Raw genomic sequence first — 22,423 nt, 5'->3', positions numbered from 1 at the left:
TTATTTTTGTGAAATGGGGCCTATTAAAACTTGATGGTGCGGTGTATAAAGATTCTATTGGCACTCATTTGTGCATAAAGTGACCATCCAACAGTCATGCCAATAAAACCTTTATGGTACTGTATACATAATTTGGTATATATGCACTGGGACTGTGATTTTGGGGGCAATTGGAAGAATCAAGGACCCATCTCTGGATGGTCTTTAAAAAAATGTGGCAGCTGTTTGCAGTAGTTCCAGTATTTGTGTGTGGTGTTATAGTGGACAGGCTCTGGCTGCTCCATAGTGAAGGTTGTACTGAGTTTATATTATAAATCCAACTTGCTCCCCTCCCTCAGAAATTCACAGAGGAATATCAACTTCAAAACTGGAAGATTAGGTTTGCGGATGAAATAAAATTTCTACTAAATTTGAGATCAGTTGGACAAGAGGTTCATGAATTATAACACTCATTAAATAATAATTATGGCACTTATTAACAAGTGGCATTCGCCAAAGTTCAGAAACTCTGCTAGTGGTTTGTTTGTTTTTTCCTGCTAGTGTTTTGACCTGGAGTGGAAAAGTTAAATTCTGGGGTACTTTATGGTCTCAGGAAAGAAAGGAGTAGGATCTGTTGTTGGAGAAATAAGTAGAGTAAATTATTTGCTTGGTTTACTATTTCCTGTATCACACAAAGGGTAATGGGGATAGACATATTACTGTTGTACCACTATATTATGTAGCACTGCAGTTTCAACTGGTGACACAGTTGTGGGGTTTTGTTTTGTTTGGGGGTGTAAAATAAAAATTGCTAATTTTGCTACACAGTCTTGCATTCCACCTTGTTCCAAGCGCTAGTGACAAAGATTTTCATTTGGTCCAATTATAGAGTACTATGTCTACCTGGAGGAGATACTAAATTATGTAAAGAGAGGAGCTGTGATAAGTGGAAGATACAGAGAAACAGAGACAATGCATCATCAGCTAATTGAGGGGGAAGAGCAGAGAAGGAGTAACTTGGCTTGACAGAACAGGAGCTGAAAGAGAGCAGCTTGAAGCAGCAGGAGCTGAAAGATGGGAGTGGAATGGCTCTGAGAGAGGTAATCAGAGCAGCCTGGGAAAACTGATGGAGGAGGATCAAGGACAGAAGGTAGATCAAAGGAACTGAGAGATGCAGAATTCCAGAATGTCCCAAAGCTACAAACATTAGTGTCTGGAAACGATTTTAGCTAACTTTGTATTACCCTGTCTCCCCTCTGTATGAGAGAGAATGGTCTTGTGGTTAAGGCAATGGACTAGAACTCAGGCTTGAGGTCTGTTCTCAGCTCTGCCCCAGATTTTCTGAGTGACTTTGGGCAAGTCATTTATCTCTCTCTGACTCAGTTCCTCTTCTGCAAAATGGGAACAATAATACTTCCTTTCCATTCCTTATAGCAATATTTTGAGGATAAGTTTATTAATATTTTTGAAGTGTTCAGATACAGCAGTGAATAACTCCCACTATTCCACCCAGGAATATAGTGAGAACGGACCATAATTGCTATTTTAATGTACGGTATGTACTATGTATATCAGAAATAAGAAGGATGAGGCCGTCAACAATGGGTAGGGATGGAGAGGCCTACTGTACAATTCCAGTTAATTCAGATGTACAGTATCCTGTATATATAGCCACACAAAAGAGGAAGAGAGAGAGGGGTTTACATGCAAGAGTGTTAATTTTTTTTTCCCAAAGAGCATTACACTCTCATATTGATTGAAAATTGTTTTCTCTGGCTCTTGTGGCATTGTATAGTATGGGTCTTTGTTTAGATCACATAATACTTCTTCCTCTCTTAAACCATACAATAATAATTAATGAGCTGTCTGTGGCTGCCTTGGAGTGCATCCTGTGCATCAGTATGTCTCAGCTAATAGTAATAATTTCTCATTTGTAAAAGGGAAAGTGCTGCCAGTGATCTCAGTCTCGGAAGGTTTCAGACTCACTCAAGGATTCCATTTTATTATACGCCCAGTTCTGATATCCTGCTGTTCTCTGTGTGGATTATGCTGCCTTGGTGGAAGGTGCCATCCTTCAAATGACACATAAATATTCCCTGGTCAACTGTTTCAGCTGTCAAAAGTTTAATAATCCTGCCCCTTGTTTTATAAGATAGCTATCTAGTTCTCCATTTTACCCCAAGAACGGAACACAGAGATGGCTTTATTAGTACAGGAGGGCTATTATGCTACAAGTGTGGCTGCCTGCTATTGTGGCAACTTTTAGATATGCCATTATCCGTTGCTAAGGTGAGCACATTGGCAGAGATTTTAAATTTAGTGGAAAGTATGTAGGTTATTTTGCTAATAATATTTTTCATTTCTACAACACCTTTAATCTCACAATGTTTTACATACCCGTGGGAAGTAGGGAAGGGAGGGACATGGATTGCTTCACCCACTCTGAAATGCAGCAGCTGTTTAACAGCACACAACTACATGGGAATTTAGAACTGAGAGTGAAGGATAATACGATATCTGATTGAAATGGCTGAGAGGAATTTAGAAAAGCAGAATATTATTGGAATTTGGTCAGGACACTGAGGTTAGGAACGTAGGAATTGCCCCCTCTCCCCACACCAATATCCTGTCTCTGACCGGTACCAGATGCTTCAGAGGGAGGCATTAAACCCTGTTAAAGGACAATAGGATGCCCATAAGGGAAGTTCACCCCTCCCCAGGAGTTCTCGTGCCCTTACAGAATGTGTCATGAGATTGTATCTTCAATGACCCTAAGTGATCAGGATCTCAGTTTTGTTTCTTATTCAAAAGACAACACCTCTGATGTCCCTTACTAGTACCCTTCTGGATCATTATTCAGTATTGGTTGAGAAGGAAGAGCGCTTGCAGTTGAATCACAATAAACATTTGCTGCAGCACCTCAGTGTAGCCTGGTATGGCTACACTGCAGCTGACAGGGAGTCTCCTAGTCTGGGTAAACACACTTGCGCTAGTAATGTGGATGTTCCACATCAGGCTAGAGTTTGAGCTCTCGAGCCCAGCTGGGCTTAAGATCCTGGTTTGGAACATCCACATTGCTATTTTTAGCATCATAGCTTGAGTCCCGCTAGTGTGAGTCCGTCTACCTGGGAAGCTTGCTCCCAGCTGCAGTGAAGACATACCCTTAGAGGTCTCCCATTCAAGGCCTGCCCTGGCTCAGTATTGCTTATCTTGTGGGATCTGATGGAATCACAGCACAAGATGATAAGTCTAGAAGATGTGCTATAGCCTGATATTTGCATAACAGTCTCATTTTCAGAAATGAAATGCCTTAGAAGCAAGTGTTCTGATTAAGCATTAAAGTGTCTGTTGCATATATAGAAATCCTGCCTGTAATATGATAACTGGAACCGAAGGATGAGGGTCAGGTTTCAGGAGGGACCTAGTGTGGTGGGCACTGGAGGCTCAGGAATGCAAGCCAAGGCCAGGCTGCTACCACACCAGCACTAGAGCCTCAGCATGTAATACTGGCCTCTCACAATAACGTAACGTTCTGTTTCCTGCACTTCTGTCGGCCTGCTGCATCACTTATTGCTAATGAAGCACTGCAGCTCTTCATAGTTTTATATAGTATCCATGGATACGTACATACTGTCATCACAGGACTGAAACATAATTACTCATTAATTTTTGTAGAATCATTCAAGCTTATTATTCTGTGGAGAAGCCAATACTTCAGACCCTCACAGTCTGTTGTGACAAAAGATTTATTTCTGATATCAAAGCCATTAAACTTCCTTTTTTATCACTTTATTGACTTGTACTAATTATTAACACTCTGCTATATACCTGTCATAATTAAACCCTTTTGCTAACAAAACAGGATGGCTCATGGGATTTCCACTGAACTAAAATAATCTTTCACCTTTAGATCTTTAGTTTTGAATCTAGCCTGAGTCAGTAATAAAAATTATCATCTTCTGATGGCTCTTTAGTGACTAATGTGAAATAATATGTTGGTTTCAGGCCATTTTCTTGTGAACAGGTGACTACATGACAAGAAACACCATCAGAACCGCCACCCTGTAACAGTGTGGTTTGCCATTAAGGGCTGGAGGCCTGGGGTCAGCCAACCCTGAGTACTGAAGGAACTGTTCCAGCCCACCTGTGTTGTGTTAATAGCCTTGATGGACAGTTGATTCTCCCAATAAAGGGAAGGGGGAAGCTGTGTCAGAGACTGAGGAAAGCCTTCTGCAGGGAAGGCTTGGAGACCAGGGGCGTTGCATTGGCTAGGAGGACTGGGAGTAACCTTCTAGGTCAGGAGGAAGACCGTGACACCAGGGGAGTTTGGAAGTCAGAGCCTGAAGGCTGAGCACCAGCCAAGCAACATCTGTGAGTTGGTGATTTGAGATCCTGCTCTGGGAAGGAGTGCTGTGGACTCCCTACCAAGTGGTGAGTAGGAGGAGAGAGAGACACTCTGAACCAGACTTTGTAAAGATCAGAGGGACTCAAACCTGGGTTGACAGAGAAACTAAGCAATGGACACCTCCACACTACCACTTGGTGGCAGCTGTAACCTGGCTGCTTCCTGTGATCCATAAACTGCAGTGGAGGTACACATATGGGAAATCCTTCCCAAGAGACCCAATTGGCAGCTATTTTTGAGGCTCCTAATTGATCTTTTTACCCCATATAAGCCCCTGGGGCATGCGAGGAAGCATCCAGGCAACAACGCGGATCCCTAGCGAGCTGCCACAACTGACTCTGCTTCTCTGTTCCTCCTCTCCTGAATTCCCAGCATTGACTTGGGCTCTGACTTGAATTCTGACACTTGCTCTGGATCCAGAACCTTGACACAACTCTGACCTCTGGTACTGATCTTAGCCTGGAAATCTGATCTCAAGCTGCTCGATCCCTAAGTCCCACCTCAGAACCCTGACAGAGTTGTGGCCTAGAGGGCAAGTATGTGCCTGAAGACTAAATAAATTGGACTCTAGAAAGGGAGTGTTTTAACTACAGATTGTGAGGCAGGAAATTGAAGCAGAGCAAGCCCAGGCCACGAGGGAGTGCATGGGTGGCAGTTACCCTGTTACAATGGGTGTAGTCAGCAGAATTGACAAGAGCACCTACCACCAAGGAAGGTGACAGTGCAGTGGCAGAAAGCAAAATGGAAGAAGCTATTTGGCTGAACAGCAGCAGTGGATGCAGGCAGTTCTGCAGAAGCAGCGACAGAAATTGCAGTGGGTCACACAGTGGGCTTTGGGACCCAACAGTGCTGGCAGGAAGACCACTGCCACCTGCAAAGGAGTGATCTCTGTGTGTTTCCAGTGTGGCAGACTGGGGCACAGAAGATTTGAGTGCCCAAGAAGCAGTATGAGTACTTTAGTGAGGGATGAATAAGAAAGAAACAGAAGCATGAGAGGGCAGGGACCCATCTGCCCAAGTGTTTGATATGGAGAGGTGGGGCACATTAAAAGAGTTTGTACTTTGGATAATGGGGTGGAAGGAAAGGGAAAAGCCCAACAGACCAAGAGAGTGTCAAAGAGAGAGAGCTAAAGGGGGAAGCAGTCTGTGGTATGTTCACAGCAGTGTGTCAGCCCTGAAAAACAAGTGGAGCAGTGATAGCCACAGTGATAGCTAGAAATGGCCATGAGGAAATGTGATCAAAGCATAGAGATGCCCAGAGAGTGGCACGGTCGAATTAGTGTTTGGGAGACCACTGAGGCTAAAGCAAAAGTGGATGTTGCAGTCATGAGAGCAGCTCTTACGGCTGCCAAGATGTGCAGAGGGAATATAGAAAGCCTGATCTCCTTAGGGGAGAAGTTTTGGAGGGAGCCAGCTGCTACGGAGGAGGTCAAGCAGCAGGCTCTGAGGCAGCAGGACAAGTTAGACAAGGTGCATCAGGCAACTGTAGGAGAGAACTCACTCATTATGTTGAGCAAACTGGATGGAGAGCTGGAGAGCTTGCAGTCTCAGAAGCAGACTGGCAAAGGAAGGAAGAACATAAGAACAGCCATGCAGGATCAGATCAATGGTCCATCTATCACAGTGTCCGGTCTTCCAACTTTGGCCAATGCCAGGTGCTTCAGAGGGAACGAACAGAACAGATAACACAAGTTATCTATCCCCTGTCATCCACTCCCAGCTTCTGGCAGTCAGAGGCTTAGGGACACCCAGAGCGTGGGGTTGCATTCCTGACCATTTTGGCTAGTAGCCATTGATGGACCTATCCTCCATGAATTTATCTAATTCCACAGGTTGACTGTGCATTGTGTGAAGAAGTGCTTCCTTTTGTTTGTTTTAAACCTGCTGCCTAATAATTTCATTGGATGACCCCTGGTTCTTGTGTTATGAGAAGGACTAAACAACACTTCCTTACACACTTTCTCCACACCATTCATAATTTTATAGACGTCATAGCCCCCCCTTAGTCATCTCCTTTCCAATCTGAAAAGTCCCAGTCTTTTAATCTCTCCTCATATGGAAGCTGTTTTCTACTCTTAATAATTTTTGGTGCCCTTCTCGGTACCTTTTCCAATTCTAATGTATCTTTTTTGAGATGGGACAACCAGAACTGCACATAGTATTCAAATTGTGGGCTTAGCATGGATTTATATAGTAGCATTGTAGTTTGTCTTATTATTGATCCCTTTCCCAATGGTTCCTAACATTCTGTTTGCTTTCGTGACTGCTGCTGCACATTGAGTGGATGTTTTCAGAGAACTATCCACAATGACTTCAAGGAACAGCTAATTTAGACCCCATCATTTTATATGTATAGCTGGGATTATGTTTTCCAATGTGCATTACTTTGCATTTATCAACACTGAATTTCATCTGCCCTTTTGTTGCCCAGTCACCCAGTTTTGTGAGATCCCTTGCGAGGTATGGCAGAAAGCTTGCATTGGGATTGGCAAGGCTCTGGGAGGAATCTTGGGAAGCAGGTGTGGGATCAGGAGAGACTGGGAACCCAAACTGTGTTCCAGGGGGATGAAGTCAGAACCCAGATAACACATGCAAGGAGGTGGGGCACCCAAACAGTGAGCCTTGGGAAAAACAAAGGAAGCGTAGGTAGCTCAAGTTCCTTGTAAGGGTGCATGGGATCTGGCCACCCCTGGAGGGCGGGGACAGGGGAAGAGTATCCCCAAAGGTAGAACTTTCCCTGGGGTAGGCAAGGTTCTAAGGGGGGTTGTAACAGGATGGCTTGCCCTAAAGGACTGGAGGCCTGGGGCCAGCCAACCCTGATTTACTGAAGGACATCTCAAGCCCACCTGCGCTGCATTAACTGCTTTGATGGGGCCTAATGGAAGACAGCTGATTCTCCTGTAAAAGCCCCCACAAAGTAAAGGGGCTCAAGAAGCTGTGTCAGAGACTGCAGGGAATAAGGAAAAGCTTCTGCATGAAAGACCTGAGAGAAGGGGAGTTGCCTCAGCTAGGAGGATTGGGAGTAGCCTGCAAAGGCAGGAGAGAGACCCTGTGACCAGGGGAGTTTGGAAGTCAGTGCCTGAAGGCTGAACTCCAGCCAGGTAAAGCCTGGGAGATGGTGAACTGAGATTCTTCTTTATGAAGGATATTTCGGAACCCCTTACCAAGGGAGAGGGAGAGAGAGAGAGAGATGCTGAACTGGGGTTGAGACCTGAAGGACCAGTTTGTACAGGATGATTAAATAAATTGGACCCAAGAAAGGGGAGTGTTTTAACTAACTCTGGATTGTGATCTGGAGTTTTTGAGGAGTCCAAGGAGAGAAAGTGAGGCAGGATGCCCGGGGAATGACTTCTGGCCATGAGGGGGTGCTCGGATGGCAGTCACCCCTTACACACCCTTACTGAGCATCTCAGAGGCACAAATGGACTATTGGACTGAACCAACTTCTTACTCCTAAAGTGACTCAAGGTGATCATTTGAGGTCAGGATTGGGATTGGGTCAGATTGGTGAGGAAGGTTACATTACCACTTTACATTACCTGCCCTGAGGAAAGAAGATGTTTATTTACAAGTCTGACAATTCAGCCAGTACCGTTTTTAAACTACCTAAAATTCATTTTAAAACACAATTTTGGGTGGGGGGTGGGAAGCTAACCAAGGTACCAATGAAAATATAGAAATTCCTCACTTAATGTTGTAGTTATATTCCTGAAAAATGCGACTTTAAGCAAAACGATGTTAAGCGAATCCAATTTCCCCATAAGAATTAATGTAAATGAGAGGGTTAGGTTCCAGGGAATTTTTTTTCACCGGACAAGAGACTATATATATATATACACACACATATACACGGTATAAGTTTTAAACAAACAATTTAATAACTGGTACACAGTGATGATTATTGTGAAGCTTGATTGAGGTGGAGGAATCAGAGGGTGGGATATTTCCCAGGTGATGCCTTACTGCTAAATGAACTAGCAATTGACTGAGCCCTCAAAGTTTAACTCTCACAACACTCTACAAGGCAGCAGGAAAGGAGGGAGGGCAGACAGAGACACACACCTTGTGTGTGAGAGAAAAAAATGTGCATTTCCCCTTTAAGTAGCTGACCCCAGGCTTAAGTACACTGTCTTGTTAGTTAATCAGCTTGCTGAGACCTGAGACGGCAGCTATTAGAAGCTCCTGCTCTATGGAAGATGGGGTAAGCGGGGTGCAGGAGCAGGGGGGAGGGGGAGACACCCTGACGTTAGCCCACTTCTCCCTCCTCCCCCCATACAGCAAGTAGGAGTCTCTGGGAGCAGCTCCAAGGCAGAGGGCAGGAGCAGCACATGGCAGTGGGGGGAGGGCAGGGCTAGCTCCAGGCACCAGCCGAGCAAGCTGGTGCTTGGGGCGGCAGATTGAACAAGGCGGCATTCCGCCCAATCCTTTCCGCCACTTTTTTTTTTTGTTCCGCTCCGGCCACCCTATATGGGGCAGCGGCGCGGAGAACGGGAGCGCCCTGCAGTAAGCCCGGCAGGGCAGCCCGCGTCCTTCCCTCCCTGCGGAGCGGAGCCCTCCCAGCAGGCGGTGCGCGGCGTGGCAGCGCCCCACTGTAGCCCTGGCCGCACCCCTTCTCTCTCTCTCCCGCCCACTCCCTCCCCCCCGCTAGCCGGTCCTCCTGCACCCGCGCTTTGCTGTTCTGGCCGCCCCGTGTTTTTTGGGGGGTTTTTTTTGCTTGGGGCAGCGAAAAAGCCAGAGCCGGCCCTGGGGGAGGGACAGCTGCTGCACAGGGAACTTAGGGGAGTGGGGAGCTTATAGGGGGGCTGCCGGTCCACCCTGGTTCCAACCAGCCACCAGCTAGCTGCAACGGGCTGCTCTTCCTGCAAGCAGTGGACAAACAATTGCCAAATGACGTTAGAAGGGAGCATTGCACAACTTTAAATGAGCATGTTCCCTAATTGATCAGCAACTTAACTTCGAAACAACGTTAACTGGAACGACTTTAAGTGAGGAGTTCCTGTAGTGTTAAAGCAGTACTTACTGGTGGGAAGGCAGACTGTAAGCAGGCTTTCAACACTGGAGCATTTAATTTTTTTTAAAAAGTCTATTACAGACTCCTTGTTAATGTACATGATTTGCATAAAACCTTTTCTTCTGAATACCTGTAGCAGTATATAACTAAAAATGGAAATTATAGTACATAAAGTCTAAATTTGCTGGGCTGACAGTACAGATGTGCCTATTTGTAATACGATTTTTTCAGCCTAAAATTTCACTAGGGTCATATGTACACACACACTCCAAACCCCATGAGGGGGATGGGGAACATTTTTTAAAATATCCTTTAAAAAGGCATTAATAAATGTGCATTTTGAGCATATGTCTCAGTATAGCTCGGTCTCTCTCAGAAGCGAGTACAGTGGTTCGGGGACTTGCTCCATCTTGCAGCTGTAAGGGAAAATTACTGCAGTATGTGCTCACATAGCCATGCTAAAAAGTCAGTCTTTTAAAAAAGAGTGAGGTTGGGAGGTTTGGGAGGTTTAATATCCATCAGTGATTTCTGTATGTAAGATGACCTGCAAACTCAGACTGGGCTCTGACAGTTGAGGTTTTGCTTTCTCTGCATTGTTTTCAGTAGTAAAGGTTCTGCAGGCCAAGTTGCCCTTATTTACATCTGTGCAACCCCACTCTCTTTGAATTATACCCTCAGTGACACCTGTGCAACCTCTTTGCCTTCAGTAGGTTTGCACAGATGTAACTGATTGAAACTTAGGGCATTTTTACACTACAGTGGCAAGACTCTGGCAAAGCAGCTGTGATGCTGTAGGCCATAGTGTAGACACTTCCTACACAGATGGAAGGGGTTTTTCCATTGATGTAATTAATCCATCTCTCTGAGATGCGGTAGTGAGGTCAACGGAAGAATTTTTCCAGCAACCTAGCCACCAGGAGTTAGTTTGACCTAACTACATCCCTATGGGTGAGACATTTTTCACAGCCCTGAGTGACAGTTAGGTCGATCCACTTTTAAGTGTAGATCAGGCCTTAGGGGAGAACTCTGATGCACAAGATGGAATAAAACCTGTAGTTCACTCTCCCACAGAGAGCAGTGCCAGCTCTTCAGAGTTAGCAGAGATTAAAAAAAAAAAAAGCAGAAAAAGCTTTTTATTTATTATTATTATTATGCAAAAGGAATAGATCTGTTGAGTAAAATTGTACCATTAATTTTTACAGAGCCATTTTTCAGGGTACGCCACCCTTTAGGATATGTTATTATTTTTGTGGTAAACTCTTTATTTTTTTAGGTTTACAATCTATCTGATCATTTTAATTCGCATTGGATCGCAAGCTGATAGACACAAGTTCTCAGCCCAGAAGCTGGACATTCCTTCTAAAGTTTGACAAACTGTTTAGCTACTTATTATTTGTTTTAAAGGGCAACAGAGTGCTGTGAGCTGTACAAAACACAGTGATAGACATGGTCCCATTAGATTAAAACTAGAGTGAAAGAGAGAGAAGTGCAAAATGATACATTAATGTCCAGAGTAGTTGGCACTGCACTTTTTTAAGGTGCGAACCACAATACTTCTAGCTGAGGTGGTAGGCTCAGCTGAAGTGTGTTTTAAAGAATGATTTGAATGAAGGTCAGGATGATTGCCTGTCTGAAAGGTGTGAGAGTGAGTCACAGCTGAGAGGGGCAGCATGGCAGAAAGTCCAGAAGTGGGAGAAGCATACAAAATGGAGCAATGAGGTGGTAGGGAATGGCAGAGCATGATGGGGGAATAGGAAGAAGTGGGGACAGAGGTGCAGACAAGTGTGGAAAGCTGAGGGCCACAAGATTTAACTTGATATAGAAAGTGAGAGAGCGTCAATGCACTGATTCAAAGGGTATGTGTACACAGCAAAAAAAAAAAAAAAAAAAAAACCTGGGGCTGGCCCATGCCTACCGACTACGGCTTGCGGGGCTCGGGCTGCAGGGCTGTTTCATTGTTGTGTTAACTTCTGGGCACGAGCTGGAGCCATATCTCTGGGTCCCTCCCACTGCACAGGGTCCTAGAACCCAGGGTACAGCCTGAGCCCGGAAGTTTATAGAGTAATGAAACAGCCCCGTAGCCCAAACCCTGTGAGCCTGAGTTGGCTGGCATGGGTCAGCCATGGGTTTTTCTTTGCTGTATAGACAGGCCCAAAGAGTGGAGTCAAAATGAGAGATGACTAAGGCACAGACGAGCTGCAGAGCCATATGTCTCTGTGCAAGGGGGAAAAAAAATGAAGTTCCCCTGACCTTTTTTATTTGTGTACCTCAAAATTAAGCACCATCCTGAAGACCTGGAGCAGTAGCCACTGGAATTGGGGGATAATGATATCTGCCATGTGACAGTTATTAACCTGCTGTAATGCTAACCCATGTCTCTTAGCTAGGGTCCAGAACTAAAGATCAGTTTGTTCAACATTCCTGTGTGTCATACTGTTATTACCTGGTGTCAAAAGAAACATTAATCTCTGGCAAAATGGGGCAAGTGCTTTCTCCCATTCTGCCCCTCACACTTGGGAGATGTTCCCATAAGCATCCACAAAACTTCCTCATGATCCACCTTCAAACCCCACCTTAAAACTTTACTTTGCTGTGAGGTCCACAAAAAAACTTGACAACAATTAGGCTGCTGGTGTGCTGACACTATAGCCTAGTGTGCTGACAAATATTGTCTCATTGCTTCCTTGGTCTCTCCCATCTGTCTCTATCCACCTGTTGTCTCACATCTTAGGCTTAGGTTGTAAGCTCTTTGGGGGCAGGGACTGTCTTTTTGTATTATTTGTACAACATCTACCACAATGGTCCATGACTGGGGCTCCTAAGTGCTACAATAATACAAATAATCATCAATAATACATTGAAATCAGGTTTATGATGAATAATTAAGACTTGGTGAACAGATCAGAAGGAACTGATAACCTGCACAGAATCAAGGGGGTTTTGGAAGCTAACATATTTACTGACCCCTGGTTCCTACGTAGATTATTGAGCCTGGGCTGGAGTTGTTTACACAGCTTCGGCTCCACCACATTAGCCCAGGCATATAAAGCTGATACCAGAACTGCATCTAAAGGGTTTCACATACAGACCCCAAACCTCCAAGTGAACATTCCAGAGTTGGTTTGCTGCCAACTCCTGTCAGTGCACTCTGAAGGTTTTGCACAGTTAATAGACCTTAAGATAGTAGTGGGTGCAACTATAATAGACCACATGGAAAACATACATGCATTCCCTTGGTGCTGCTTTATATTGTTTAAAGGGATGGGGGTGGAACAAGCTGTTAAAAGATGAAGAAATTGAAAGCTCCCCTAACTGCTATATTATCCACCTGACATTCTCTAAATGCCAGTCATTAATTACTAGTGTATTGAAAATCAGAACACTTATCCAATCCAGATTATGTTACATCTGTGAGCCAGAGAAATTTCCACTGTCTTAGTCTTTACCATCTAAATATATATATATATTTTTTTACAGTTGTTAAAGAAGAGCAGGTCTACAAAAGACTGTTCTGTTTTATCTCATTAAGGCCTGTTATCCCCACAAAGATATTTTTAGCTTCTCTGTACCTCCCACCATAATACTGGTTAACGTTTTAAGGCGTTCACAAAATTAAATTATTAAATTCCAAATTCAGCCTTCAATCTGCAGCTTCCACTGAGGTCAACAAATGAGGGCTGCACATGCACATCTGCTGGCAGAACTTGGCCATAAGCAACAACATTCTTGTCTTATTCCTGAGCCAGTATTAAGAAAGGATGGAAACTGGTTTACGATTTAGACTGCTCCTGCAATCCTGACGCCTGTATGTAGCCCTCTCCTTCAACTCAGTGGGACATTGGTGTACAGATCCCCGGCAGGTCTGCAATGCCATGTATGCTGCTGGAGTCACCAACAGGGCCTTCTGCCTGACCTGTATGTTCACAAATGAAAGTTTTAATCCAAAACTTTATTTTGAGATGGATTTGCTCCTCATTGCTGTACATTTTCATACCTGCTAACATTTTGAAATCTATACATCAAGTTATGTATAGCTTGGGGATAGGGGGAGGACGCTTTTTCACTCTGCTGATATTAATTGGATGAGGAGATCATTTTAGAAGGTGCAGTGCAGGAAAACTAGAAGGTGGAATGATAAAATAAAGACTGTCCCTTCTAAACATGGACAGGTGCTATATAGGCATTGTTAGAACACTAGCCTTGGTGCCTTTTATCTGAGGATATCAATTAATTTTACCAAGATTAACAAGTTAAGACTCACGACACCTCTGTAAGAAAGGTAATTATCCCTAATTTTACCCCTAATTTTGGATCCCCAAATTGAGAAACATTAGATCTGTTTCAGAGGTTCTAAACACTTGCAGCTTCCATTGATTCACTTGGAGTTGTGGGTGCTCTGTGCCTCTAACAACCAGAGTCTGAAGTTGGGCGTCCGAAAATAGTGGACACATTTGACCTAAGTCAGAGGTGGGCAAACTACAGCCCGCGGGCCACAGCCGGCCCGCAGGACCTCCTGCCCGGCCCCTGAGCTCCTGCCCAGGGAGGCTAGCACCCAGCCCCGCAGCCTCAGCTCGCTCCACCACTGGCGTAATGCTCTGGGCAGCGGGGCTGCAAGCTCCAGGGGCAGTGCAGCTGCAGAGCCAGGGCCTGTGCTGCGCGGTGGCATGGCTGGCTCCAGCCAGGCAGCATGGCAGCCTGTCCTGGTGCTCTGGGCAGCACGGCTGTAGCGCCGCCAGCCACCAGTGCTCCAGGCAGCGCGGTAAGGGGGCAAGGAGCAGGGGGGGTTGGATAGAGGGCAGGGGAGTTCAGGGTGGTGGTCAGGGGGCGGGGGTGTGAATAGGGGTCAGAGGGCAGGGAACAGGGGGGTTGACTGGGGGCAGGAGTCACCAGGGGGCAGTCAGGAAGGAGAGGAGGGATTGGATGGGGTGGCAGGGAGCAGTCAGAGGCAGGGGTTCTGGGGGCAGGCAGGGGAGTTAGATGGGGCAGGAGTCTCGGAGGGGCTGTCAGGGGCAAGAAGCAGGGTGGGGTTGGATGGGGGGGCATAGAATATCAGGATTGGAAGGGACCTCAAGAGGTCATCTAGTCCATGCCTGGCTGTTTGGGGAGGTACAGCCTCCGCTAACTGGCCCTCCATACAATTTTGGAAACCCGATACAGCCCTAAGGTCAAAAAGTTTTCCTCCCCCTGACTTAAGTGATGTGGCAAAGGTCATATAGCAATTGTGGAGCAGACCTGGGAGTACAACCCAGTTCCTCTAGTTCCAGGTCCTGTCCCTTAATCACAAAATGATCCTACACTGCAACCCTCAGACAAAACAAAAATGTATGTTCTGCTCACTTTTTCCTACACTGCCCTCCGCGCTCAAGCATTAAAAAGGCCAATTTAAGTAATAGGGTTTAAATTTGATCGGCTTTATATGCTCATGGTTTTGTCTTTTTCCATGCCTATAAAGAGATTACCTCTGAATTTTGTTTTTCTTGTGAGAAGTCTTTGCTATTAAGTTTCCTGTTGTAGAACAAGTGTTGAAATGCAGTGAGAATCATTTGTATCACCTGGTTTTCTCCTGTTGCGTTTTGTTTTTTTTCTTAGCATACAACAGTTTTGCCCTTTATATTAATCGAGATGAGAACAACACATCATCAGTTTCCCAGCAGGAGCTGTGGACTGGCTGCAGTATGCACCTTCTCTGTTGCCTATATATTATGGTAAGGACTGTACATGCTGTCTTTTCATATTGTATTGGGGGTTTGTACTGCTAAATTTGGGCACATATTTCATTATGGATATAATCACTAACAGATTCACACTGCATGCCTCGTTTGGTCCAAGACCTGGGCTTTGTCTGGCTTCCCCAGAGTCTGATATTTTTAGAAAGTATATGCCAAACCTCACACAACAGGAATTTGTTGAACAATCCCATGTAAGCAGTGATCTTTCCAAAGCTACATTTTTCAACCTTTTTTCAAGCTAAATGTTTTTCTTGGACCCTGATTTTATTGCTTAGGGTTTTTTGTTCTATCAAACAAAAATTGAGAATAGGCAAATGATTTCCTCCAACAGCATTTTAAGCCCCTTCAGAAAAGATAACGCTTTTTTTCCTTTTTTTTTTTTTTTAAGTTCACTAATTCTTGTGTTAGACTCAATTACAGAAATCCAAACATTCTGTAATTTATTTCAAATGTAAATATTTGGGAAAATGTCTAAGTAAAGAAAGCATAAGCAACACTAAACCATTTGGTCTTTGGGGAGTTTTCCAATTAAAAAAAATCTGATTTATCTGATAAAGCAACTTTACCCATTGGACTTTTTTTTTTTTTTTTTAAACCCTGCAATTATTTAGTCATTCTGGCTCTCCCTCCAGCCCCCTGATCCTTGTTTGGTTAAAAAGTCTGTCTGTCCCCTACTCACCCTTCCCATACGTGTGCACACACACACACGCACACACACACACTCTCTCTCTCTCTCTCTCCCCCTCCCCTCAAGGCCCTTTATGATCCCATTTACCTCTCCTCCTACTCCCTTCCTCTGAGGCTTTACATCACAACAGCCTTCCCATAGGCTAAGAGAACTGGGGATACAGCTCCTTCCAGAATTCAGGAATACTACCTTTTCCACCAGCCAAAGGGGGCCACTAGTTAGAAAGCAACATAGGGTCTGAAGAGTGCTACCTCTTCAATGCTCCCTGACCTTATATGGGCCAAGGAAAAAGGGCACATTATACCCAGGTATAGGTACAACACACACACACACACACACACAGTGAGCATGTAATAACCAAAATCGAGGAGATCAGAGTCAAACTCTGTGGCCGGATTTCAAAAGGATCAGGATAATATTATTTGTAATTGTGCTTGGTAAGATAAAGATAAAAAAAATTTCATGCATCAGGACATAAACTGATTGCTCTAGAGAAAAGGAAGGATTCTTTTTTTCACCTGCATGCAAAAATGCACAACTAGCTAGGTGTGTTGTGGAACTAGCTAGGTGTGTTGTGGGTATTTTTTCACTTTCCTCTGAACAATACACAACAGCAGGATACCAGACTTAATAAATCAATGGGCTTATTTAGTACGGCAACTTGTCTTTTTTCCCAAAATGGTCCCTTCGGGTCTCCGAGTCTATGAATCTGTGAAAATCATGAGATGAGGCCCATGGAAAATTATTCCACAGGAATGGAAAAGTTGAAGCAGTCCACTTGTGTAAGTGGAAATAAATTCAACTAGTGTCTGAAGAGCTTTTTAAGGCAGTGTTACCAAATCAGTATGAAAAGATTGTTTTACATGTGTTTATTTTTTTCTCAAGTGAGTTGCAAACATAAATTGACACTGACTCAAGGTGATAGGTGATACAGTACCTTGCAGCTTCTACACAGTCACATCCTCTATATCAGTTATACTTGTAAAGACTCCGATGGAAATTGTTATTGCACAGCATACGCCTCTCATTCCAAGCACTAGGTCATTTATTTCTTAAAACAACTAAGAACCCGGGATAGGGCTTGCTCCTGCCCAGCACAGGTATCTGCATCCTGCATCTAGAAGCACAAGGTAAAAGGAGATGAACAGGACAGGAAATACATGGGAAACTGATTCTGCATTAAGAGATATACACTGCTACCCATCCACTTTGTTACTCCTGCCTACATATTTCAGTGCTATCATAATAATACTGAGCCCTGCTATGGTGTTTTTCATTCATAGATCTTAAAATGCTTTACAGAAACCAGTATCATAATTCCCATTTTACAGCTGAGGGAAACTGAGGCACAGGAAGGGAAGTGACTTGCCCAAGGTCATGCAGCAAAGCAGTGGTACAGCTTCCTTGAACCCAGCTTACATTCCAGTTTTTTGCCCTGTCCATTATACCACACTGTTGCCTTTTTCCCAATGAGCTCCCTTCAGCATTGGGAGCATAAGCTTTTGTGGGTAAGAACCTCACTTCTTCTTACCCACGAAAGCTTATGCTCCCAATACTTGTGTCAGTCTTAAAGGTGCCACAGGACCCTCTGTTGCTTTTTACAGATTCAGACTAACACAGCTACCCCTCTGATACCCTTCAGCATTGTTGATCGTTTAGGTGTGATTCATAGCTGTGTAGGACTGGAAGGGACCTTGAGTGGGCATCTAGTCTAGTCTCCCGCCCTGAGACAGGACCAAGTATAACTAGACAATCCCTGAAAAGCATTTGTCTAACATGTTCTTTAAAACCTCCTGCGATAGGGATTCTACAACCTCCCTTGGAAGCCTATTCCAGTACTTAACTATCCGTATAGTTAGAAACATTTCCTGATATCCAACCTCAATCTCCCTTGTTGCAGACTGAGCTGATTATTTCTTGTCCTCCCTTTAGTGGACATGGAGAACAATTGATCCACTCCCCTCTTTATAGCAGCCATTAACATATTTCAAGGCTGTTATCAAATCTCACTTCAGTTTTCCTGTCTCAAGACTAAATGTGCCCAGGTTTTTTTTTTTTAACCTTTCCTCATAGATCAAGTTTTCTAAATCTTTTATCATTTTGTTGCTCTCATCTGCACTCTCTCAAATTTGTCTACATCTTTCTAAAAGTGTGATGCCCAGAACTGGACATAGCACTTCAGCTGAGACCTCACCAGTGCCAAATAGAACAGGACAAGTAGCTGCCATGTCTTACATAGGACACGTCTGTTAATAAATACCAGCATATTAGCCTTTTTTTTTTTTTTTAAAAAAACTGTGTCACGTTGGTGGCTCATATTCCTCTTGTGATCTACTATAATCCCCACATCCTCTTCAGCAGTACTACTGCCTTGCCAGTTATTCCCCCTTTTGTACTTGTGTATTTGATTTTTTTTCCTTCCTAAGTATAGTACTTTGCATTTGTATTTATTGACTTTTGGCATGTTGATTTCTGACCAAATTCTCCCCTTTGTCAAGGTCATTTTGAATTCTAATCCTGTCCTCCAAAGTGCTTGTCATCCCTCCCAGCTTGGGGGTCATCTGTAAGTTTTATAAGCATACTCTCCACTCCAGTATTGATTTTCCTACAGACTGTACTAAGAGTGGATAGGGCTGCTCTCAGCTAACTCCATTTCTTCCTTGCTGAGAATTCCCAAAAGGGAGTTGGGGCAATTGCTTCTCCTCTCTAAGGACACGCATGTGGGGTTCTGCAGGATTGCATTTTGTTTCCTCTCATGTTCATGGCCTATAAAGGTCAGTGGGAGGATTAGTGAGGCAGCATGGTCTGTCGTGTGTCAGTCAGATTCTAGACCTCTGAATCTCCCCAGACAGTTCAGTGCTATTGAAGGTTCTTCCCAGTGTGTACCTGAGGCTGGAATATAGATCAAGGATCATTGGGTTCAAGCCAAACAGAACTGAAGTGATGATGGTAGGCTCACGCTGGAAGGAGCAACCAGAAAATATGAGAAGGATTGTATTTGCCCCTTTAAGCAAGGGTGTGCTCATGTTTTGTAACGAGAACTTACCAACTTGAGGTAGTGCTGGATTCCCCACCTGTTAGTAAGTGACCATATACAAACACTAACCAAGAATGCTTTTATTCAACTGTCTTGCCAGGAGGTTGTATTGATTTCATTTGGAGATGGGCTTTGGGATCCAACTACTGATCCATGCCTGTGTCACCTCAAGCTTATTGCATTCTATCTGAGGCTGCACCTGGAAAATAAAGCTAGAGCAGAATGCAACAGCCTGCTCATTAAGCAGTGTATCTTGCTGGGAGCACACACCACCATTGCCCCAGGACCTGGTTGGACTCCCTATTAGAACTTAAGGGGTTGTTTTTGATTTATAAAGCTCATGGCCTGCCTGCTTGAGAGACTGCCTCTCTCCCTGTGCCATCCTGCCATATTTGAGATCAGGAGAGGCAGATGTGGTGGAAACTGGTGCCAGGGTGGTTTGTCCTCAGGTTTTAAATGTACTCTCTGCGTGGGTCTGACCTTGTCCAGATCTTTTGACCTTCTGGACACACTGCAATGATCATTGCTGGAGCCAGCTGTTTGGGGAGAAAGGGGCACGTTAGGAATAGTGTTTAGGTTTGACTTTATTTGGGATTAGTTATTTTCTGGTTTTAGGGTAAGGGGAAGCAGGTGTTTTTATTTGTCATATGTCTTTTATTTATGGAAAGGTACTAGGGTACTGAAAGAAGTGCTTTTTCCTTCTATAGTGTATTAAAAAAAATAGCAACAGAGAGGAGCAGAGCCAAGTTGTATGCAGGAGATTAGATTAAAGCCCATTTCTCTCACCCCCAACCCATCACCCCTTTATTTTCTCTTTCACCCTGCATTCATGAAAGGATTAGAGCAGGCACACAAACTGCAGAGAGTCACACTCTCTCTGTGGAAGGACAAGTCTTAGCTTTTAATTAACTTTTCTCATGGCCCTGTATAGCAGTCTCTCAGATTTGCACCAGGGGACAATAGTCTAGCACTGCCCACCTTACATGGACTTTCAGGAACAAGGCCTTGGTATAATGTGAAAAGCCAGTTTGCTTTATTGATAATGGGACCACACTATTTTCATTAGTGCTAGAAAACTGTTCTGAGCATGCCCCGACTACCCAAAAACAAAAAAACAAAACCCCACAGGCACTGGGTCTATGTATTTGATTGTCACAGCAGATAAAAGTCGCAAGATATTGTTTTGCTCATTGTAGCAATCACGGTCTCACGGCAACTACTGTCTGAGCCATATGTGGCCATAGAAGAAATGAAGCCAAAGGGGTATAGTTAAAAGATCTTTGTGTTCCTTCTGCTGCTGAGATATACTGGATGCCAAAGAGCCACTCCCAAGGATGTGACTGCGCTTTAGTCATGCTGGAGTAGGTATCTGGGAGTAAAGCACTTGATCAATATTCTTGATCCTATATTCACTACAGTGGGAGTTGCCCCATCTGTGCCAGGGCTGAACTTGGGTTCATTTTTTCCACTACTTACTAAAATAATTCAGGCAGGGAAGGTCCAATCAAACTTGTTTAGAAAAATGTGGATTTTCTTACAGAGGGCTTTTGGGAGGTCTGTTAATTTGATAAGGGGAGGAAGGGAAGTTTGCATAGTGTGATGATTGTATGCATTTTTTAAAAAAGTAAGTTCCTAGACATTTGGTAGTGTGATAATAAATCAAGACAAATAGTGCAAAAGAAAAATTAAATTTACATTCACTTATCCTAGGCATCATGTTCTCATGCCTCTCACACCTCCCATAGTAGTGATCTCCATCTTCAGTGAGCTGGCCATTTAATACTTCACTACAGCCTACCTTTATTTTTGAATCCCATGTAGACTGAAGTTCACACTACTTTCTTCCAAAACGAACAGGGAAGAAGAAATCAGTATGGATCAAATTTGCAAAAAAATACATTCCTGGCTAAAATCTCTAGCAGCTGTCAGTCTATTTACCCTGCATCATAGAACTCAGAAATAGACTAGACCTACTATGGGTCATTGAGTTCATGCCCCTGAAAGTGCAGGGTTGTTCCCTACACTATAATATTGAGTGATTCATTCATTCCAGTTTCGAATGACTCAGCTGATACAACTCCCTCACCTCCTCTGGGAGACATTCCACAGTCTGCAATGTTGTTGTCGCTGTGTTAGTCCCAGGATATTAGAGAAAAAAGGGGGTGGGGTGGGGTGAGGAAATATCTTTTATTGGACCAACTTCTGTTGGTTACACTGAGCTCTTTTTTAGGTAATATGTAAAACAACCAGGGTCAAATCATTCAATATGTCAAGAATTTTTTTCAGGTCGATATGTACAGAATGTCACACACTACATGCTTGGGCTTAGTTGGTTTACCTCAGTTAGAACTAGAAGTAACAGAGGTAGAGTTTTCCAATGCATCTTCCACTTCCTCAAGCAAGCTTGTTTTTTAATGCAAATGCTAGAAGAATGGCAGTGAGGAAGACTCAGTATTTTGGCAGGAAGGAGCTAAAGGATCAACTGCAATAGTAGCAGTTTTAAAAAAAGATAAACTTCAATTTTTTGAACCCCAGAACAGAGCTGCTCCCATTCCAAAAACGTTGATTTGAAAAAGAGCTACATTTTTCTAGTTTTTTTCCTGTTTTCAAACCAACTATTGAGCAGGTTGAAAAATTTCAAATGTTTCATTGAAGTAATGACAAATATTTTGTAAGAAATTTCTTGAGAAATGTCTTTTCAACCAGCTGAACTCAGTAATAATGACAGGATGTTCTTTGGGACCTATGGAATATTCATTTTAAAAAAAAGAAAGCTGTGTAGTAGGAATGATACCTGTGCTGTCACAGAATCAGAGGGAGAGTAGAGGTTCTAACCCTCTGGACTTTTACAGATAAAAATATTAAACGTTGCGTACGTCAATATAAACCATTTAATGAAAGTGGCACCGATGGATATATTTTAAAACTAAATTGACTTTGTGTACTGCAAAGTTAGCTGGTCCAGTTTTAGTTTAATCCCCCCCACCACACACACACTATAGTTATATCTCAACTAGCAACTTTTTTAACCTGTACAATAGTAGGGTCTTAAATTGGCTGTGGCTTTGCAATCCAAAGTGTGTCTTAATGCATGTTCCCCTGTGCTTATCTAATAATGAGGTTGAAGAATAATGATTGCTAGAATTGCCGTGTTGAAGGCATTCATTAAAGTTAATAATCAGTAGTCTTGTATCGAAGACTTATGCCCACAGTTGATCAGCCCTTTATTGTGCAGTGTTGAGTTAGTGAGTTCATTCCTACTTGAATACAAACTAACAAAGGACATCAGGTAATGTTTCCATGGTAGCAGTCCTACTTTTGCTACTCACATTTGTAATATAGACAATGCAGCAATACTCGCTGTGTCACTGCTCAGTGGAAAGAAGTACAATGTTAGTAATTCCAGCATAGTAAACTGGGTTCTGTGGTTGATTTTCAGTGAGGTCAGGATGGCTAGTCAGGTGTGCTTTTGAACTTTGTTTCTTAAGCAGCACTTGTTTTACCTTGTTCTTGTCATATTAGTCCTGTTAGTGACCTGGTCATGTTGCTCTAGGGACAGTCACATAAAGCTGGAT

The 22,423-nt window shown here is 43.6% G+C and overlaps 1 protein-coding gene across 1 annotated transcript in view; it reads left to right on the top strand.

Moving 5' to 3' along the window:
* Positions 1–22,423, top strand: part of AIG1 (androgen induced 1) — a 191,509-nt gene that overhangs the window by 160,516 nt on the left and 8,570 nt on the right. Inside the window, exon 4 of the mRNA XM_034765505.1 lies at positions 14,984–15,099. Coding sequence (XP_034621396.1) covers positions 14,984–15,099 — 116 coding nt within the window. The remainder of the gene's footprint in view (positions 1–14,983; positions 15,100–22,423) is intronic.

Source organism: Trachemys scripta, chromosome 3 (assembly GCF_013100865.1).
Source record: "Trachemys scripta elegans isolate TJP31775 chromosome 3, CAS_Tse_1.0, whole genome shotgun sequence".
NCBI classification, from domain to species: domain Eukaryota; kingdom Metazoa; phylum Chordata; order Testudines; family Emydidae; genus Trachemys; species Trachemys scripta.
The sequence above is the reverse complement of the archived record's forward strand: the minus strand, read 5'-3'. Positions and strand labels throughout refer to the sequence as shown.